Source organism: Chrysemys picta, chromosome 8 (assembly GCF_011386835.1).
Source record: "Chrysemys picta bellii isolate R12L10 chromosome 8, ASM1138683v2, whole genome shotgun sequence".
In the NCBI taxonomy this organism is placed as follows: Eukaryota; Metazoa; Chordata; order Testudines; family Emydidae; genus Chrysemys; species Chrysemys picta.
The window spans coordinates 42,765,810-42,785,882 of NC_088798.1; the positions used below are offsets into that span (position 1 = coordinate 42,765,810).

The window sequence follows — 20,073 nt, forward strand, 5'->3', positions numbered from 1 at the left end:
ATCTATGAAATAAAAGACTCCCTTTGAAAAAATAAAGTGTTTCCAATAGATAGGGTTACCATATTTCAACAATAAAAAAAGAGGACGGTGGGAGCCCCGCCCCCTGACTGCCCCCCTCAGAACCCCTAACCCCCCTGCTCCTTGTCCCCTGACTGCCCCCTCCTGGGACCCCTGCCCCTAACTGCCCCCCAGGACCCCACCCCCTACCTAAGCCTCCCTGCTCCTTGTCCCCTGACTGCCCCCTCCTGAGACCCCCCCATCCTAACTGCCCCCCTAGGACCCTACCCCCTACCTGTCCCCTGACTGCCCAAAACCTTATCCACACCCCCACCCCGACAGACCCCCGGTACTCCCACACCCCATCCAACCACTCCCCGCCCTCTGACAGACCCCTTCCCTAGCACTCCCGACCCATCTAAACCCCCCTGCTCCCTGACCGCTCTGATCCCTCTCCCCACCCCTGCCCCCTGACAGCCCCCCCAGAACTCCCAACCCCCCTGCTCCTTGTCCCCTGACTGCCCCCTCCTGAGACCCCCCCATCCTAACTGCCCCCTTAGGACCGTACCCACTACCTGACCCCTGACTGCCCAAAACCTTATTCACACCCCCACTCCCTGACAGCCCCCACCCCCAGAACTCCTGACCCATCCAACCCTCTCCCTGTCTCTTGACTGCCCCCTCCAGAACCCCCCTTCCCCTTCTCCGACCCCCTGGCCCCCTTACTGTGCCGCTCAGAACAGCGTGTCGGGCTCCACGCAGAGCCTGCCGCGCTCCCCCACAGAGTGCATGGCCGGGTTCCTGCCCTTGCAGAGTGCTGCTGAGCGGCACGCTGGGCAGCAGGGGAGGAGCTCCAGACTGCTAAAGGCCCGATGTGAATGGCCAGCGATCTGCGAATGCGGGGGGGGGGGGGGGGGAGGAAGAGAGAGAGAGGAGGGGAGTGATCTGAAGCTGCAGGGGAAAGGAGGGGGAAGCGGAGGAAGGGCTCTGGCTGCCGGAACCCCGTGCTAGTGGCTTGATCCGGCTGGCTGCCCTGTCAGCCGTGCCGCGCTCTGCATGGGGGGTGGGGGGGAAATCCGGACATTTACAAATTCCCCCCAGACGCTATTTTTAAACTCAAAAAGCCGGACATGTCTGGGAGAATCCGGACAAATGGTAACCCTACAATAGACTCATGCATTGTTCTAGTTCACCTACCTTAAAAAAGAATCCACAACACACTTTTTGGTCATCCTCGAATTGTTCTCTATCACTCTCACCTTCATATTTCTCAACAGATACTTCAGCCTTTTCAGGTGGTTTCAAATCTGAGAGGGAAACTTCAATTAGGTTAGCTGTTTTAGGAATCGGTGTTGGCAAAACAGGTTGGCTTAGCTGATCTTCATTTGGGGTGAGGCAGACAGTTTCTGTGATGGGCTGAGATAATACTTCAGAAACCTTAGATTCAAAAGGCTTAATCTCCTTTTCCTTCACTTTTTGCTCACATTCTTCCAAAGTACCTTTTTGTTGTTGTTGTTCTTTTGCTCCATCCTCTGTAGTTTTGACTTCTTTCAAAAGATTTCTTTTTAATTGAGGTTCAGAGATACGTTCTCCATCATCTCCAAAACATACAAATGATCTAGTCTGAATGGGAACCTGACTTGGAGAAAATCTTCTCAAACGAGGAAGACTATCCACAGACCGTGGAGCAGTTAAGGTGCGATTAAAAGGTATTATTTTCAGTTCATTTGGCCTAGGAGTCCTTTGCATTTTAACGGGGAGAGAGGCATTCTTCCTATTAGAAGACTGTGGTGATTGATAAGTAGGGCGAGGAGGTTCCAAAGCAAATGGTGCAATAGGAGATGACAGTCCTGTTTGCCTCATTGAAGACTTAAGCTCTCGGATTTGTTTCTGAGGTGAAGGCTGAGGAGGTGAAATAACCCAGGCCTGCTGCTCCCTCATTTGCATCAACATCTCTTGCTGAAGGGATAGGCGTTGCATTTCCTGCTGTAGGATATGTAGAGAAGCATTTAGCTTTTCAATAGATTTTGTATATTCTAAAATATCCCCTTCATTTAAGGTTTCTTCTGCGGGGCTCACTAAGTTCCATTGCTTTTCAGCATCCATAGGTGTATTAGGGGACTTTAACCACTTGGCCTGAGAATTTTCAGCACTTTCCTTTATTACCTCTGCAGTCTTATTAATTTGTTCAACTGGTTTTTGTGTGTCTTTTTCATTCAATCTATTACTATCAGTGAATACTTTTTCATCTTCAGCTCCAGCTGCTTCTTCTCGAAGAGGTGATATTCCATCACCTTTCTTTTTCACTACATTAAGAAATGCTGTCCTTCCCATTTTCTGTCTCTGCTTAGTAAAAGCAGCTTCTACTTTCTTCTTCTGTGCTTCTATGGCTCGCCTCTTTTCCTCCAGCTTCATCCTAAGATGGACCATTTCTGAAGCAAGCAACTGTGTAGTGTCTCTTCCTTGAGGGACAGGTGTTTCCTCAGGTATATGAGTCCAAGCAACAACATGAGGAATATTCAACTCAGAGCCTTCTGGGGTAGTTTTCTGAGAACTGCTTCCACTACTTCTGCTATCTGTGTGATTCAGTTTCCTGAATTTCTGCTCTGCAAAGCTGGTCATTTTGACTCCCGAGCTTGAAGAAGCACTGCTGCCAGCTTGCGATTTGGTACTTATTGAGCTTGGACAGGGACTTAATAGCTCTCTGTGGTTGCTAGCTCGTATATCATAATCCTGAAGACATTTAGGTGGGTCTTCCATGTCAGAATCCATGCTTACAGTATAATCTCTCAAAGAAGAATCCTCATCCATAGTTTCTGGAATATCTTCTGAAGGAACATGTATTCCAGTATCCACTTCTGTATTGTCAGTCACAGGACTTAGGGCAACTTTTGTGTCTGTAATGATATCAGGATTAGGCTGATTTAGTTTAATATTTGAATTTAAGATGCTAATTTCCTGGTTATGAAGAAAGAACCCGTTTGTAATTTGGTCTGGCTGGATAACAATGGGGGATTTTTCAGTATCATGAATTATCTGCAAAGCCTCTTCAATGCTTGGAGTCTCAATCTGATTGCCAAAATCATCCATAACTACCCTGTTTTGCGGAGCTCCATTTGGAAGCTTGTATTGGCTGTTTTCATTGGCATTCCTTTCATTTGTGTTAAGAGATGCTGCATTTGGGTCGATATGAGATACTATGTCCTTTTCTTCTTCAATATCTTGAGTTTCCTCTTCTCCATTTACTGGCTTGAAGGACAGGTTTTTCCTAATATGTTTGGGCATGCGGTTGATATTTAGCATAAGGCCTTCATTACTAACAGATCTAGTAATTCCTCTGTTTGGAGTAGATGTCTGAATACTGTTTTCGTTATCAAAAGAAATGTCAAATGAAACTCCATGCATCGAAGATCTAAATGGGATTAAAATAAAGAAAGCTGTTAAACAACTCATATTTAATACAATGAACAAACATATATTAATGTGAAAAAACAATCTAAAATTGTAGGGCTAAGTGTACTAATGAGATATGATTAGCTTCATTTGCTAGCATTATGAAAATACAAAATTAAATTGAATATAACATTTTATTCAGGCTCATGCTTTTATTGTTTGTTCTAATTGCTTGTATTAAATTATAACCACATGTATGCTTTGTGACAAAGTTCCTCCTCTATCTTGGTGGGTCCTGCGCTTATTGGCGGATTTTCTTGCCTCAGAGATTCACCATGTGGGTTGGGGAACAGCCCAGAGACCTTCCCCTCTGGGAGAACCCACAGTCGAGGTCAATTGGGAGGTTTGGGGGGAACCCAGGCCCGCCCTCTACTCCGGGTTCCAGCCCAGGGCCCTATGGACTGCAGCTGTCTATAGTGCCTCCTGTAACAGCTGCATGACAGCTACAACTCCCTGGGCTACTTCCCCATGGCCTCCTCCAAACAGCTTTCTTATTCTCACCACAGGACCTTCCTCCTGGTGTCTGATAACGCTTGTGCTCCTCAGGCTACATCTACACTACAGGGGGGGGTCGATTTAAGATACGCAAATTCAGCTACGCGAATAGCGTAGCTGAATTCGACATATCGCAGCCGACTTACCACGCTGTAGGGACGGCGGCAAAATCGACCTCTGCGGCTTCCCGTCGACGGCGCTTACTCCCACCTCCGCTGGTGGAGTAAGAGTGTCGATTCGGGGATTGATTGTCGCGTCCCATCGGGATCCCCGAGAGGTCGATTTCTACCCGCCGATTCAGGCGGGTAGTGTAGACCCAGCCTCAGTCCTCCAGCAGCACACCCTCTCACTCTCAGCTCCTTGCGCCTCTCACTCTCAGCTCCTCACACTTGCACCACAAACTGAAGTGAGCTCCTTTTTAAAACCCAGGGGCCCTGATTAGCCTGCCTTAATTGATTCTAGCAGCTTCTTCTTAATTGGCTCCAGGTGTCCTAATTAGCCTGCCTGCCTTAACTGGTTCTAGCAGGTTCCTGATTACTCTAGTGCAGCCCCTGCTCTGATCACTCAGGGAACAGAAAAATACTCATCCAGTGACCAGTATATTTGCCCTCTACCAGACTCCTGTACCCCACTGGTCTGGGTCTGTCACAACTTGTATTTTCATATGAAAAATATGCTTATTCATTTTGGGTAACTTCAGAGGGAAAATAATAATATTCCTGCCAATCTTGTAATACAATTAAGGAATTTTAGGAATACAGGAACTGGTCATACTGAATCACATTAGTGGTCCATGTAATCCAGCATCCTTCCTTTCTCACAACAGCCAGTACCAGATACATCAAAGGAAAGTACAAGAAGCCATACAGTGATGGTTTATACCTACAACGTAAGAGTTTATATCGCCTCTATTTTGTTCTAAAATCCTCTCTCATCAGCCTATTCTCATTATCCATAGAAAAGTACCTTTAATAAAAAAAATCCTACTCAGCTCCTGATCTCAGTGACTTCTATTGGCACTTTAAGTATATTGTGTGCAGACAAATATATTTAACATATATTTAACATCACCAGTTATAATATGAAATATTGGAGCACCCCAATGTTAACCTTTCACCAGGTTGAAAAATTGACCAATTATTCCTATGTTTTCTTTTCTATTAGCTAGTTTCTACTCAATGATATTGCTTTACCTCTTACTCTGTGATGACTTGGGTTTACTTAAAAGCCTCCTGTCAAAGGCTTTCTGAAAGTCCAAATTATGTTAAATATAGTTCAGTATTGTTTAGTGGCTGATCCATAGTTACTTCTTAAACCAGCTTCTACGTAATGATGACTTACCTTTTCTCTTTGGGCCAAGTCCCTACATATCCATCCACATAAGACATAGATGTGGATCTTCTAATGACTCCTAATTGGAATTAAAATAGAATATAATGTAACTAAGTTACAACTTATGGAAATACAAAATCATTTTAAAATAAACAAGTTAGTTCAGCAAATCAGTTGCTTTCATTGTTTTGAATATTTCAATGGTAAATTATCAAATTTTTGGAGGTTTTTTGTTTTTATGTAAAATGATCTTTATTTTCATGTAAACACGAGTATGGCAATCATATACATGAATTATATCATATGCACACAGTACCCATCACTCAGTAAAGAGATAAAGGTAAATTTATTACTGAATACAATATTAATTATGTTATAAATAACTTGAAAGCCATACTCCACTTAGAGTGGAAACCAAACTTCATAAAACGTATACAGCCAGTAAGTCTTTACAAAAACCACTGTCTTGAGTTATAGACCCAACCTTGTAAGCTATCCATGTGTGGATCTCCCACGGAAGTCAGTGGGAGTTCTGCAACAAGATATATGTCAAGAGTATCAACAAAACAAGATAGATAATATTTTATCCAAAAAACCCAGTGCTATGCTGTTACCTGGAGCAGCTGAATAAGGCTGATGGTGTGTATGCCTAACAGGCACAAGTTGATGAGATGGTGTAAAAGTTGGACCCTCCACACTGTAAAGCAAAACAAAGTAATAGACAGAGGCCACATTAGAAGAATACAGCCAAACTTTGTATATTAAGACAGTACAAGAAGTAATTTATTTTTTTGTGTGAAGGAATACAGCTGAATGTAATTTTGCTTTTGAAATATTATTAATTTATTAAAAAAAAAGTACAAGCATATTAATTACCACCACTAGAGCCAAAAGAAACCTGCACAGAATTTAAAATAGAAAGCTTTTCTGTAGTTTTCAGAAATGTCTACTGAAAATGTTTGTTTTACCAACAAACATCTGTCTTTTCACTTATTCCATGCTAATGTTCTTCACATGAAGGTCACTTCTTTAGGTTTGATCTTGGCAACACACACTACAGCACATAATGTAAAGATAGAGGTTTCCTGATGTCCACAGCATACAGTGGCCTGGTCTACACTACAAACTTAGGCAAACATAAACTGCATTAAGTTGATCTAGTAATCATAGAATCATAGAATATCAGGGTTGGAAGGGACCTCAGGAGGTCATCTAGTCCAACCCCCTGCTCAAAGCAGGACCTAATCCCAACTAAATTATCACAGCTAGGGCTTTGTCAAGCCTGACCTTAAAAACCTCTAAGGAAGGAGATTCCACCACCTCCTAGGTAACCCATTCCAATGTATGTGTCTACACTACCGAGTCCCTTCCGCCAACCTAAGTGGCCTATAAAGTCGACTTCTGTACTCCACCTCCGCAAGAGATGTAGTACTTGATTTCACATCCACAGGTTGACATGGGGATAGTGTAGACATTGCATTGTGTAATTTGAATGAATTGGCCTCCAGGAGGCGTCCCACAGTGCTCTGCTCTGAGCACTCTGGAGAGCACTTTCAATTTCACTGCACATCAGCCAGTTAGACAGGAAAGAGCTGCTCACCTGTTAAAGCCCCTGGAACGTTTGAATTTTCATTTCCTATTTGATCAGCATGGAGAGCTTGCCAGAACTGCTGATCATGGAGACTCAAGGCTGCAAACGCGCTCCAGTATGGAGTACACAGGGGGTGGTGGATCTAATTGCTGTGTGGGGAGAAGAGTCTGTGCAGGCAGAGCTCTGATTCAGCAGAAGAAATGCTGATATCTATGCCAAGACTGCGGAGGGCATGGGGAAGAAAGGCTACACTAGGGACACACAGCAGTGCTGCATGAAAATAAAGGAGCTTTGGCAAGCGGACCAGAAGACAAGGGAGGCCCCACAGACATGCCGCTTTTATGAGGAGCTGCATGTAATTCTCGGTGGTGACCCTGACACTACCCCAAAACGCTCTGTGGATACTTCCCAGGCGCCCTGGGTGACATGTCTGTGGAGCAACAATGAGGAGGACATTGTTGAGGAGAAGGAGAAGAATGTTAAGCAGGCAAGCGGAGGATCCATTCTCCCCGACAGCCAAGAACTGTTTTTAACTCTGGAGCCCATCCTCTTACAGGACCAGTTGGTGGTGGTGTGAGATGCCGGGGAAGCACCTCTGGTGAGTACACATTCCCAATCAAACTGTAAGGGTTACATGCTACTATTTTTTGTGTTTAATCTGAACAAAAAAGCATACTTCAAAACATTTTTTTATTGTGTTGTGTCAGTTCAATAGAGCTGACATGTAATCTAATTTATTTATATAATGCCTTATTTCAGCCTCCTACATACTATAGTGATAAGCTCTTTACAAATACCTCTATAGATTTTTGCAACTTGCTTTTTTAATGTAATGCGATACAACAAAAGTTACAACCACTTTTTCATTATTTAATTAAAAAAACACATGACTAGCAATAAGACAAAGACAACCCAGCACCACAGGCACAATCTGCAGCTCTCGTGATTTTTGCCTAATGTGTAGTGTATACTGGCATCTAAATAACCTTCATGAGAAGGACATTACTGTGAGATAATGGAAAATATGGATGAATAAATAAAGCATTTTCCATGGGTACATAAGAAAATTGAATAAAAATTCCTATTTGATTATTTCTGCAGATTTCTCTAAGCAGTGGATAACTGGCATAGAGGTTTTTACCCTTATTTTAGATTTCAGTTAAAAAATGCCTATTCCATACTCCAGTGCCTGTATATTATTTAAAAAAAAAATTCATTGGGAAAAGATCTGTAAAACATTCTGTCCATCAGAAAGAAAATCCATCTGCTTAAATCCCAATCACATCATCCACTCAGGAAAAGCCTGATGTTGGCACGCGCTATTAATTTTCTAGCATTATAAGCCTAACTCCTTGGGGAGAGGCCATCTATTTATTTACTATGAAGTGCTGTGCACTATTATCATACCAAAGTACTGCATTTGATGATAAAAACAAGAGACCCTACAATTAGATAATCAATTAGTGGGCTCATAATATTCCAACACAAAAACTATACTTGATCTTTACAGAGACAATAAAACTATTGTTGCAATGATGAACTAGAACAATATGCTACCCCATTATATACAATGTTGATGATGGTTTGTACTACAGCTCTGAACAGGTCTCAAGAAACAGATCCTACTACAAGTTCAGCATGTGTGTCAAGGCACCTATCTGGGGCAGCTTACAGGCAATACTTAACTCTGAAGTCCTAATGATAGTAATAAAAGTAAAGCCCTTTAAGATCTGAGATCTCTAGGGGCCTTCTACAAATGGAATTCAAATGTCTATCTTAGAGATTCCAATCTATCCTCTTCACTCTGGAAGCCAAAATCATCTACACAGACAGATTCTCTTCTTATCCAATGTGGGGAATTCTGTTTGGTGTAACAAAGGTGCTTATGTCATTGAAGAACTCTGTCAGAGTGGAGATAAATCCCTTATGAAGGGCTTCAACTCTTGTTTTTTTATAACTGCAAGCTATATACTTCCTTCTCTTTGCTATTGATTCAGTTTTAAGCTAACATTTTCTTTAAAATATAATGTAAATAAAGTTGCCTCCATATTAATATACAGTAGCACAAAGCTCAATATTTTAAGTATAAGTGAAGCCATTTGCTGTCTTTTATGGAATTTATAAAGGACATCCCTGACCAGGGCTCCAATTCTTATCTCACTTATACTGGATATACACTGGTGTAGCCCCATTGTCTTTAGGGGAATAGCTCCTGATTTACATCAGTGTAAGTGAGAGGAGAATCAGGCCCTACCACCTAACGGTAGTAGGAAATATAATTCCTTGCTTGACAGGTTTCTCTATTCTATCTCTCAGAAGAGACTGAACATGATTAACCAGGTTAACTAAATAAAAAGAATATACCAAATAGCCAATTAAAATGCTAATTTTATCCTCCTTCTGTGCTCCAAAGTCATAATCAATAAACCCATATTGAAATGTGACTGTCATACAACACATATTCCACTTCTGTTCAACTGAAGGCCTTCTCTGGCTCTATCAAACGAAAGATTAAGCAGGGATAAGGTAAACTTCTCCACAATATCTATTGTACTGTAGCAAGAGAACAAAATGAAAAGAAGACATACACTGACTCCACAAATGTAACTCAACTTAACTGGGAGACTAAAGTCAAAATAAATTTAAAGTTTTTAATTAGGGCTGTCAAACGATTAAAAAAATGTATCGCGATTAATCGCACTGTTAAATAACAATGGAATACCATTTATTTTATATATTTTTGGATGTTTACTACATTTTCAAATATATGAATTTCAATTACAACACAGAATACAAAGTGTATAGTGCTCACTTTATATTTATTTTTTATTACAAAATTTGCACTGTAAAAAACAAAAAAAAATTATTTTTCAATTCACCTCATACAAGTATTGTAGTGCAATCTCTTTATCATGAAAGTTGAACTTACAAATGTAGAATTATGTAAAAAAAAACTGCATTCAAAAATAAAACAATGTAAAATTGTAGAGCCTACAAGTCCACGCAGTCCTACTTCTTGGTCAGCCAGTCACTCAGACAAACAAGTTTGGTTACAATTTGCAGGAAATAATGCTGTTTGCTTCTTGTTTACAATGTTACCTGAATGTGAGAACAGGTGTTCGTATGGCACTGTTGTAGCTGGCGTTGCAAGATATTTATGTGCCAGATGCGCTAAAGATTCATATGTCCCTTCATGATTCAACCACCATTCCAGAGGACATGCATCCATGCTGATGATAGGTTCTGCTTGATAACGATCCAAAGCAGTGTAGACTGATGCATGTTCATTTTCATCATCTGAGTCAGATGCCACCAGCAGAATGTTCATTTTCTTTTTTGGTGGTTTGGGTTCTGTAGTTTCCACATCAGAGTGTTGCTCTTTTAAGACTGCTGAAAGCATGTTCCACACATCGTCCCTCTCAGATTTTGGACAGCACTTCAGATTCTTAAACCTTGGGTCGAGTGCTTTTGTAGCTATTTTTAGAAATCTCACATCGGTACCTTCTTTGCATTTTGTCGAATCTGCTGTCAAAAATGTTCTTAAAACGAACATGTGCTGGGTCTTCAGCCAAGACTGCATAACATGAAATCTAGTAGAAGGCGGGTAAAACAGAACAGGAGACATACAGTTCTCCCCCCAAGGAGTATAGTCACAAATTTAATTGACACTTTTTTTTTTTAATGAGCATCATCAGCATGGAAGCATGTCCTCTGGAATGGTGGGCAAAGCATGGAAGGGGCATACGAATGCTTAGCATATCTGGCATGTAAATACCTTGCAACGCTGGCTACAAAAGTGCCATATGAACGCCTGTTCTCACTTTCAGGTGACATTGTAAATAAGAAGCAGGCAGCTGTATCTCCCATCAATGTAAACAAACTTGTTTGTCTTAGCGATTGGCAGAATAAATCGTGGGACTGAGTGGACTTGTAGGCTCTAAAGTTTTACACTGTTTTGTTTTTGAGTGCAGTTATGTAACCAAAAAAAAAAATCTGCATTTGTAAATTACATTTTCACGATAAAGAGATTGCACTTCAGTACTTGTAAGGGGTTAATTAAAAAATACTATTGATTTTGTTTATCATTTTTACAGTGCATATATTTGTAATAAAAAATAATAATATAAAGTGAGCACTGTGCACTTTGTATTCTGTGTTGTAATTTAAATCAATATTGAAAATGTAGAAAAACATCCAAAAATATTTAATAAATTTCAATTCGTATTCTATTGTTATAAGTGCAATTAATAGCGATTAATTTTTTAATCATGACTCATTTTTTTTAGTTAATCGTGTGAGTTAACTGAAATTGACAGCCCTATTTTTAATATAAACAAAACCAAAACATATTTAAGTGTATTCGCTACTCTGGACTCCCACTGGTTTCCCACAGGATTTCCTCATAATAAACTATGCCACATTTTGATTTTTCCCTCAGTTAAGATTTCATGACCCTAAGAGCTAGTATAAAGATGTGCCACTGAGAGATCAGCATTTGGTCTTTTCTGTATTTTTCCTTTCACTTCACTTTCTTTATAAACTTTAGAAATAGTCACTCTGGATTTCAGGAAAACAAGCTCTTTTCTTGGCCTCACATATGCTGAACAAAGTTTAACATAGTTCAACAATGTCTGCCAGCCAGAAAAAGTCATGCCTGGGATTTTCTCCCAATTTCTTCAGTCATCGTAATTTCTGTGTGTGATATTAAGAGTCTAAATCCCCTTCTGCTATAATTAATCTACCTAACACCAGAGGAAGCATTATAAATGTTTTTTTAAAGGCACCCATCACCACAATATCTAGGTGCACTACCAGTATTATAAAGAAAAGATTTTATTCTTTTTCCATCTCCAAGAATGTGATCTCTAGTACTTCAAGCGGCTCTTCCATCGAGGCATTCATTCCTCTGCTTTGAATAGCTAGTTCTAAGTAACTATTTTAAGTGCAGATATTGCACGAATACTAAAAAGCAACAAAACAAATAACTGATTATTTTACATAGCAGCTTAAATAGGATTACTGGGACAGGCTGTGAAGCCTGATAACACAGATTCAAGTTTTGGGGCTGCTGGAGGTGAAAACACTGACTGGTTTGAATGTTGAATCTCCAGATTCAAGGGTTCCTTGTGGTGCAGTATGTTAGTGCACTGGTGACAGAATTCAAATCCTCTATATTGTAGATCACAAGCAAATCAGAGTTTATTATTTCCATTCTAGTCTCCACTGTACAGATGGTGATAAATTGCAATCTCTCTGAATGGGTCAATCCTGTGAGGTGCTAAGTAGATTCAGTTCCCTCTGACTTAAATGAGAGTTGAGTGCCTTCATGACTTGCAGGACTGAGAGATTGTGAGAAAGTGAAGCCCAGAACTGGAAATGCAGATAATGAATCCCATTGCTAAGGCACATTGTCAGAGCTATGTGGGGCAGGCTTCCATATTACAAGCAATTCTGGTTCTAGCCAGAACTATCGGTCTTGCACTTTCATAACTAAATTTATTTTCAGAATTTAACAAGGTTTCTCAATCTTTTCATATGTATTCTTACACAGAATGAAAAGGAATCAATGGGACCAGGTTCAGAACATTCTATAATAGTTGTTAGCAGTCTCTTGCTTTATGTTTATGGAATCATGTATGAGAAATATGGCTTCCCCTATTATTTGGTAATACACCCTCTGGACATTTCTAGAAAGGGCATCAGAAAATATACAAATATTTGTGCTTGATATGAGTGGAATGGGGGAGAAATGTAAAACGGTACTAAAGAGACTGATATTACCTGGCTATAAAGTCAGAACCACATGAACTATCCATATAATTTCTTCTATTAGCATTCAAAATAGGAACAGAAGATGCATCTTTCACAGGTTCAGCTGCAATAGAAGACAAAACCTCCACATTAGTTTAGTTTATCATGCAGTTCAAAACCTTATCAACAAAGCTGGTTGAAATATTTTGAAGTAATTTTTATTCCATAAGCTTACACAACCAATATTTTTTTAATTTTTTCAATGGAAAGTGTTCATTATTTTCTTATCCCTTCTTCTGTCCCCTTTTCCCCATTTTGCCACTGAACAGAGGGAAAGGAAGAATAAGAGGAACAAAGAAAGGCTGATAAATAAAAAAAAAAAAATGAAAAAGCCACCAAGTATTTTGTTTTCTGAGGAAAATTTCAAGAGGAAAAAATGATTTTTGCAAGTTTCTCATTTTGAAATATTTGGGCTACATCTTAACTTATTTAGCACCATTTTAAATTATTTTTTTCTAGATGTTTTATTATACAATATGTGCATGAAAAAAATCTTAAGGCAGTAAAAGCCTACACAACAGAACTGTGATCCCAGGTGTCAGTGCTGAGACCATGGTACTATAGCACATAATTCTTGCCCTGCCTCCACAGCCTCTAAAAGGTCTGCCTGAGAGGCAGATTTATCAATCTGAAAAATTGCTGAAGAAAGATTGTGCCTGAAATTAGGGTTACCATACGTCCGGATTTTCCCGGACATGTCCGGCTTTTTGGGCTCCAAATCCCCGTCCGGGGGGGAAATCCCAAAAAGCCGGACATGTCCGGGAAAATCGGGACATGCGGAGCTGGCGGTGCTGGGCCGGGGCTGGGCCGGCGGTCGGCAGTGCCGAGCCGGGGGCCGGTGGCCCGGCCAGGGGCCGGGCCGGCGGTGCTGAGCCGGGGACCGGGCCGGCGGTGCGGTGCCGAGCTGGGGGCCGGGGGCCGGGCCGGCGGTGCCGAGCCGGGGGCCGGGCCGGCGTTGTGGTGCCGAGCTGGGGGCAGAGGTGCTGAGCTGGGGACCGGGCCGGGGACCGGCAGTGCTGGGCGGGCTGGGGGTGCTCGGCTGGGGGCCCGGGGGCCGGGCCGGGGACCGGTAGTGCTGGGCGGGCCGGGGGTGCTCGGCCGGGGGCCGGGCCTGGGTCCGGCACCCCAGGGCCCGAGCCAACCAAGGTTGGAGACGCCGGGGAGGCCAGACTGGGCCGCGCCTCCTCCCCCCACCCCAAGCTTACCTGCTTCAGGCTTACCGCGAATCAAATGTTTGCGGGAAGCAGGGGAGGGGGCGGAGTTGGGGCGGGGACTTTGGGGAAGGGGTGGAGTTGGGGCCTCCTTTTGGACACTCAAAATATAGTAACCCTACTGAAATGATTTTTGCTATGCAGGTGCACAGTTTTGTCATCCTTCCCTGTAGTTGTTTGGTCTGTTCACCATCCTGCCCTGAGTTCTTTCACTTTTGTGTCTCATTCTCACCAATAAAATTTTATATTGGTCAAAATTCTGCCCTCAGGTATGACTACAAAAATCCCACTGCCTTTACAGGGTTTTCACAGATATAAGTGAGTGGAATTTAAGGCTTATCTAGATTATACCAATGTAAAAAGAACAGGAGTACTTGTGGCACCTTAGAGACTAACCAATTTATTAGAGCATAAGCTTTCGTGGACTACAGCCCACTAGTTACAGCTAGGCAAATCTTCCTAGTCTAGAAAAGACTTTAATCAACATGTCTGCTGATGATGTATGAGAAGGAAGAGGAATCTGCCTCTCAGCTTTGTTGATTCCTGAAAAATGCATTCAAATTTCATACAAGGAAGGTTTCCTGTTTACATGGTCACTTTCCAGCTCTTTAAGGGGCTGGTCTGTAGCCAAGCTCTGTGAATTGAATTGTAGATTAAATCTGTTTACACTATAGAAACCTGAACTCTATGGGGCTTGTACAGCACTAGTTATAATGAAATAAAAAATAAATACTTTGTTACCTTGGGGATTAATGAGAACACGAGGCTGTACAAATGATGGCTTCACCACTTCAAACCACCAGAAAAGTTCTGCCATGAACACCAAATAATTACTCTACAAGAAATCAAGGAAATTTAGGTAAAGATAAAACCATACAAATCTTAATCCTAAATAAAATAATCATATAACATTCAGAAGAGGTATCCATATTTTGTCCAGTCTTCATTTCCAAATCTGTTAAACTACTTAGATGGTCAGATTAGCAGTGTGTATATATATATGTATCATAGGCTGGCAGCACAACCTATTATTAAGGTTGCCTGACACTTCCCATTAGAAGACTCTGCTTATAACTTTACCAGACTCGGTCTCGATTGAATTTTTCCATGCTGTGTGTTTGCCTCAGGCTGAATTTTACTGGAAAGTTTCAGCCAAAACAGTTCTCAGCCATTTCTGAGAATGAGACTATTGAAAAATATTTTGTTTTGCCCATGTTAAAAAATTCTGGTGACCTTTTATTTGGACCTCTCTAGCGCCTTCGTTCCTGAAGCAAGGACTTGAAAATTGGCAGGTGGTGGTCTTTGTGTCAGGGATGTGCCTTTTGGTTTCTCCATGAAATTCCACTCAATTTTGGCCAAGTTACAGGCTTTTTGAAAAATCACAGTTAACACATGCTGATGAGAGACTTGCTAGAGTGTTGCAGCTAAAAACTCTGAAGATTCCATCTACACTGGGGAATGCTGAAGTTTAGGGATGAGCAGAATATTCCCTGCAACTGCAGATTGGGCCTGCTGCAAGCATGTGCTTGGACTGGGCACTGGAACATTGAGCAGAGAGCTTGTCAATTTTGTGCTTTCAATGACACCCCTTTCCCCCGCCCCCCGTTGCTGGAGCATAGAAGAGGATATTGCCTGAATCGAATATGGAGGGGACAAGATCCACCCTGGAGAGAGCAGTGGAGGAGTTAGATTGGGACAAGGAAGGACACATGGCTGGTGTGGTGGAGAGACTGGGACTGGCTAGGGAAGGAGACTGGGCTTGGGAGATGGAGGAGCAGAAAATTCATAGATTTCAAGGCCAGAAGTCACCGTTACATAATCTAGTCTGATCTCAGAGGAGACTGGGAACCCAGGAGGGAAATGGAGGTGGAGGTTCTGGGAGCCAGAGATGAGTGGGTGAGATTGAGATTGGATGAGTAGCTGGTGGGAAAGGCTGGGAACCAGTGGGGCAAAAGGAAGGAAGCAGAAAGGGAGAGGGACAACTGAGCCTGAGATTGGGACAAAGAGCTGGGGGAAAGAAGATTGGATGAGGAGCCCAGGGTGGGAGACTGGGAGCCAGTTTGGACAGGGAATGTACCTGGCAGGCAGGCGAAGAGAAACAGATTGGACAAGGAACTGGGATGGGGGCAAACTAGGACTGATAGACAAGGAGACTGGGGACAAAGAGCTGGGGAGAGGAGAAATGAAACTGGGAATAGCTAGACAAAAAGCTCAAGAGTTGGAATTGCGGGTGGAGGGCAGTCAAGCTTGGCAAGGGGAGAGGGAACAAGCAGAAGAGTCTCCTCCAGAGTCTGGAATGGAATCCATGATTTCTGAGTCTGACCATTCCTCTGCTACCAGCAAATCATGAAACACACTGGCAAAGTATCTCATCTTACCCTCCCCCAATGCTGCTCTACGCAGATAATGACAACCTACTATTGCTGTAAGTCACTCCATTAGTGGCAGATGTCTGCGCAGTGAATCTAAAGGTTTCAACCTGATGACCCACCTGGGTGTCAACATGATGGCACCTGCTGGAATCTGTTTTCAGTTTGCTTTGTTAAAAAGCTAGGAAATCACACAGACACAGCTCTATGTTAAAAGAAATTAAGGTTGTGAAGTCAAGCACTCAAAAGTCAGGAAATGCCAGAAATAAGATTATAGAGAAAATAATTTTAAAATAGTTAAAATTTCCATATTTTCCTTTTAATTGGAGTGGTAGGATTGTTAATTATAATTTTACAAATGAAATTAAAAAGCACCAGGACCACTCACTGTATGAAATAATAAAAGTGCGACATCTATTAATGAGTTCAACATTTTACCATAAACATAATGCCACTTCACACACACACCACATAAATGTAATAAGTTTTCAGAGCTTAAAATGATGCTTTGGGTGTAAATCAGTAAAATCATTTTTTTGAAAATTCTCTTTTGTAAACATTTACATTGTTTTATCTACAGGCAACTTTCAGATAGTTTGTACAAATAAATTTATAGAGCATACTTTGCAAAAAGACTTAGCAAATGTCAATTCATGCATTGCTTTTCTTTTTTCACCATCAATTAATCCATCCATCATACATACATATATATCTGTCATCATATAAACAGACCACAAAAGGTCAGTGTAGGGGAAAAGTGAAGCCATCTTAGTATTTGGGTGCTATGTGAATCTGTAATTTAGGATGATTATTCTTATGTTCTTTTGGTATTAATTTCTGAGAAGCATCATAACGCACTGGTTACAACCCTGCTAGCATGTCACATGATAGTGTACCTAATTTCTTCTTTGGGACTTTTTTGCGGGGTTTTTGGTTAATACCTACTGCAGAGTGAAGATAAAGAGGAGCGCTACTTTCTTGGTTGATAACTTTCAGATACGATGCTGGATTATTATTTTTAACTATTATAGCTAAAAGGAATTGTGTGCCCAAACGCTCAATCCAGCACCACTGGAGTCAATGGGAGTTCAGTGCCAGGAGTATTTTAATTTATTATTATTAACAGCACCAAGTTCTCCCTTTTTTTGGGCCTCAAATCCTCAATTCTCTAGAACACTTTTCAATCTAGTTTCATCCTTTCATTTTTGCTACCACTCCAACTTTTTGAGTCAGGCACATAACCCTAGTCTGCTGATTCCCAAGCCCTTGACAGAAACATTTTACAGATCACCGTGCGAGTTCCACTACAATAAATTGTACTTTGGGGAATATAATTGTAGCATCAGACACTATGAGTAACTATTTCTACCGTGTCTTTTGTAGAACTACCACATTCCACAGACAGTACTTTTACCATGGCTGGCTGTTTGTATGTAAGTAAACCAAAGGTTAAGATAGGTTCAAGAGCAAGATTTGCTTTACAGGTAACGTCTAGCCTATAAATCCTGGGTAAAATTTTCAAAAGTGCCTAAGAGAATATCTTAGACATGAGAATATCGTAAAGAAAACAATTCAAATACAAAAGCATCTAACAGCATATGGGACAGCCTATCTCACCACCTGGCAGTTGAATTTAAAAGGACTGGTAGCTTGATTTTTCAATTTTGAATACCCTTGGCTTCATGGTTTTGGGGATCAATGTGAAAATCTCATGCGGTGACCCCATGGCTTCTTTAACTTGGGTTGTGGTAAAGTGAACGAGAAGGAGAACATCACGAGTGATCTGGTGTGGCATATAGAAGAATGCACATATTGATATTTGAGATCCTTCTCTGAGAGTTCCAGGTATTAAGACAGCCTGACAACAAATCAAGCTTAATAAACAGTCCATTTTTTGTACAGTATATTAACAAAACTGAAGGTAGTCTGTTAGTATAGAACTACATCAGGAAAATATGAAATTATAGCTGCTGCCTTAGCTTCCAGCACCTGGGACAAAATATGACTTCTGATGCTTATTAACATAAAAATAAGCAGCATCCTCATACTCTCCCAGATACAGTTTAATAGCTGCAGTTGAAAGTTGACACATCATTCAAACCATATGGAGAAAGACATGTTAACTTAATAGTACATTCAAACTGTTTAAAGTTGTTTCAGGATATATTTTTACCGCAGAATTAACGTGGGTTCTTATTTGGGTGTTGTCCCTAATTTTGCTCCCACCCACACATAAAAACCTCTGTCCTGAGTTTGGGCGTGATTTTAATCCAGACTAGCCATTTTATCTGGGGCTATAGGCTAAAGCCCAAGTGCTGCTTTCACTCGAACTAGTAACCTGCACACTTTGCAGTGAGGATGCAGGCTAAATCACTTGAATGTTGACAGTCCTCCGATGCATCCCACAATTCCCCCCATGAATGCAGAAGGACAGACAAGTTATCCCACTATTTATCAGAAATAAATTATACAGTGACGCACCTTACTAAAAACCACTGGATATATCCAGCAGTCCTAGCAACAAACACAAGTAAGTGCATCTATTAATAGTAAGGACAGAGTAACTAGTGGCTGCTCAAAACCCGGGGTAGGAAAACCCAATGCTCAGATTTGGGAGCTGATCACATGTGCTTAAACTGAAAGCTGTTCATACACCTCACAGAATAAAAAGGTTTAGTGGCCAACAGCTGATCCGGATGTTGTCATAGTTATGGAATACAAACTACAAATATTATTAGAAAAAAGCCCTGCCTTTCCATTCAGCATGATAATTAAAAATTATACTGAAATCTTTTCCATTGAAGAAAAGTGTTCTATTCAGCAATTCTGGTTTAGTATAGGGTATCTTTTGGACTATAACACATACTAGAGGAAAAAATCAGACCTAAGTTTCAAAATAAATATGATTTTCTTACTGGGATAATTTCTATACCAGGGATAAAACCCCAACTCCTATCTTGCAGATACACATTTTTACTATAAACTAAAATGTCAGTTACTCTACTAGTGATAGTTTTGCCCTCATTTGGAAGAGCCCTATAAGTTAAGTACTTTTCATTTTTATATACTGAAATATTGTATGAACATATTGTGACGAACTCAAATGTTGTAAGTCTGTAAATATTTTCTACCTCTTCCTTGGCTGATAAAATATGGTGTTTTTCAAAAGTGCTGGGCAACCAGCAGCTCTCATTGACATAAATAGGGAAAATGAATATAGATGACATAGCATAAGAAGTTATAGAACAATCTAAGTACCAAACATTATTAAAAGAGCTGACCAAAAATTTTTGATGGAACAGTTTTCTGTCAGAAAATGCTGTTTCACTGAAATCAAAACGTTTCATGTGAACATGTGATTTTGATTGAAATTTTTCTATTGAAAATTTAAAGTGATTTGAAATAAACATGGAATATTTTGTTTTGATTTTCTCATTTTGTATCATCTTGATTTTTATATTATATTATATTTAATATTTTATGTATATTTTATATTACATCATTATGTTTCAATATGGTCATTTCAATGTTCCCAAATCAATTTTTTTTCAGAATTTCCATTCTGCAAAAATTCTACTTTTCCTCCCAATTTAGGAGGAAATCAAATTTCAAAATATTGGAATTTCCTACAGTGGAAATTCCATTTTCGGATCAGCTCTAATTATTAAATAATGTATCGGTAACTGATGCACTAGTATTTATACTCACATAAAAATTAATTTGTATTCTTAGGAAAAAACATACAAACACCACAGCAGCTATTTCTCACATTCCAAATGAATATAAAAAGACTTGTTTTGAAAAACTCGATGTT

At 40.6% G+C, this 20,073-nt stretch overlaps 2 protein-coding genes across 18 annotated transcripts in view; one reads left to right on the forward strand and one right to left on the reverse strand.

Annotated features, from left to right (window-relative positions):
- Positions 1 to 20,073, forward strand: part of LOC101938687 (myb/SANT-like DNA-binding domain-containing protein 2) — a 98,333-nt gene that overhangs the window by 31,674 nt on the left and 46,586 nt on the right. The gene's annotated exons all lie outside the window — the stretch shown is intronic.
- Positions 1 to 20,073, reverse strand: part of CAMSAP2 (calmodulin regulated spectrin associated protein family member 2) — a 163,595-nt gene that overhangs the window by 12,343 nt on the left and 131,179 nt on the right. For 10 of the 17 annotated variants that reach the window (XR_010589729.1, XM_008164301.4, XM_008164300.4 and 7 more), the window contains 5 exons: positions 14,632 to 14,725; positions 12,650 to 12,743; positions 5,892 to 5,974; positions 5,287 to 5,356; positions 1,195 to 3,409 (listed from right to left, as the gene is read on the reverse strand). Coding sequence is in view for 16 of the 17 variants with exons in the window: in XM_008164301.4 (XP_008162523.2) it covers positions 1,195 to 3,409; positions 5,287 to 5,356; positions 5,892 to 5,974; positions 12,650 to 12,743; positions 14,632 to 14,725 (2,556 nt within the window). In the remaining variant the exon portion in view is untranslated. The remainder of the gene's footprint in view (positions 1 to 1,194; positions 3,410 to 5,286; positions 5,357 to 5,891; positions 5,975 to 12,649; positions 12,744 to 14,631; positions 14,726 to 20,073) is intronic. The other 7 variants (XM_065554323.1, XM_008164303.4, XM_065554329.1 and 4 more) reach the window with 1 other exon arrangement.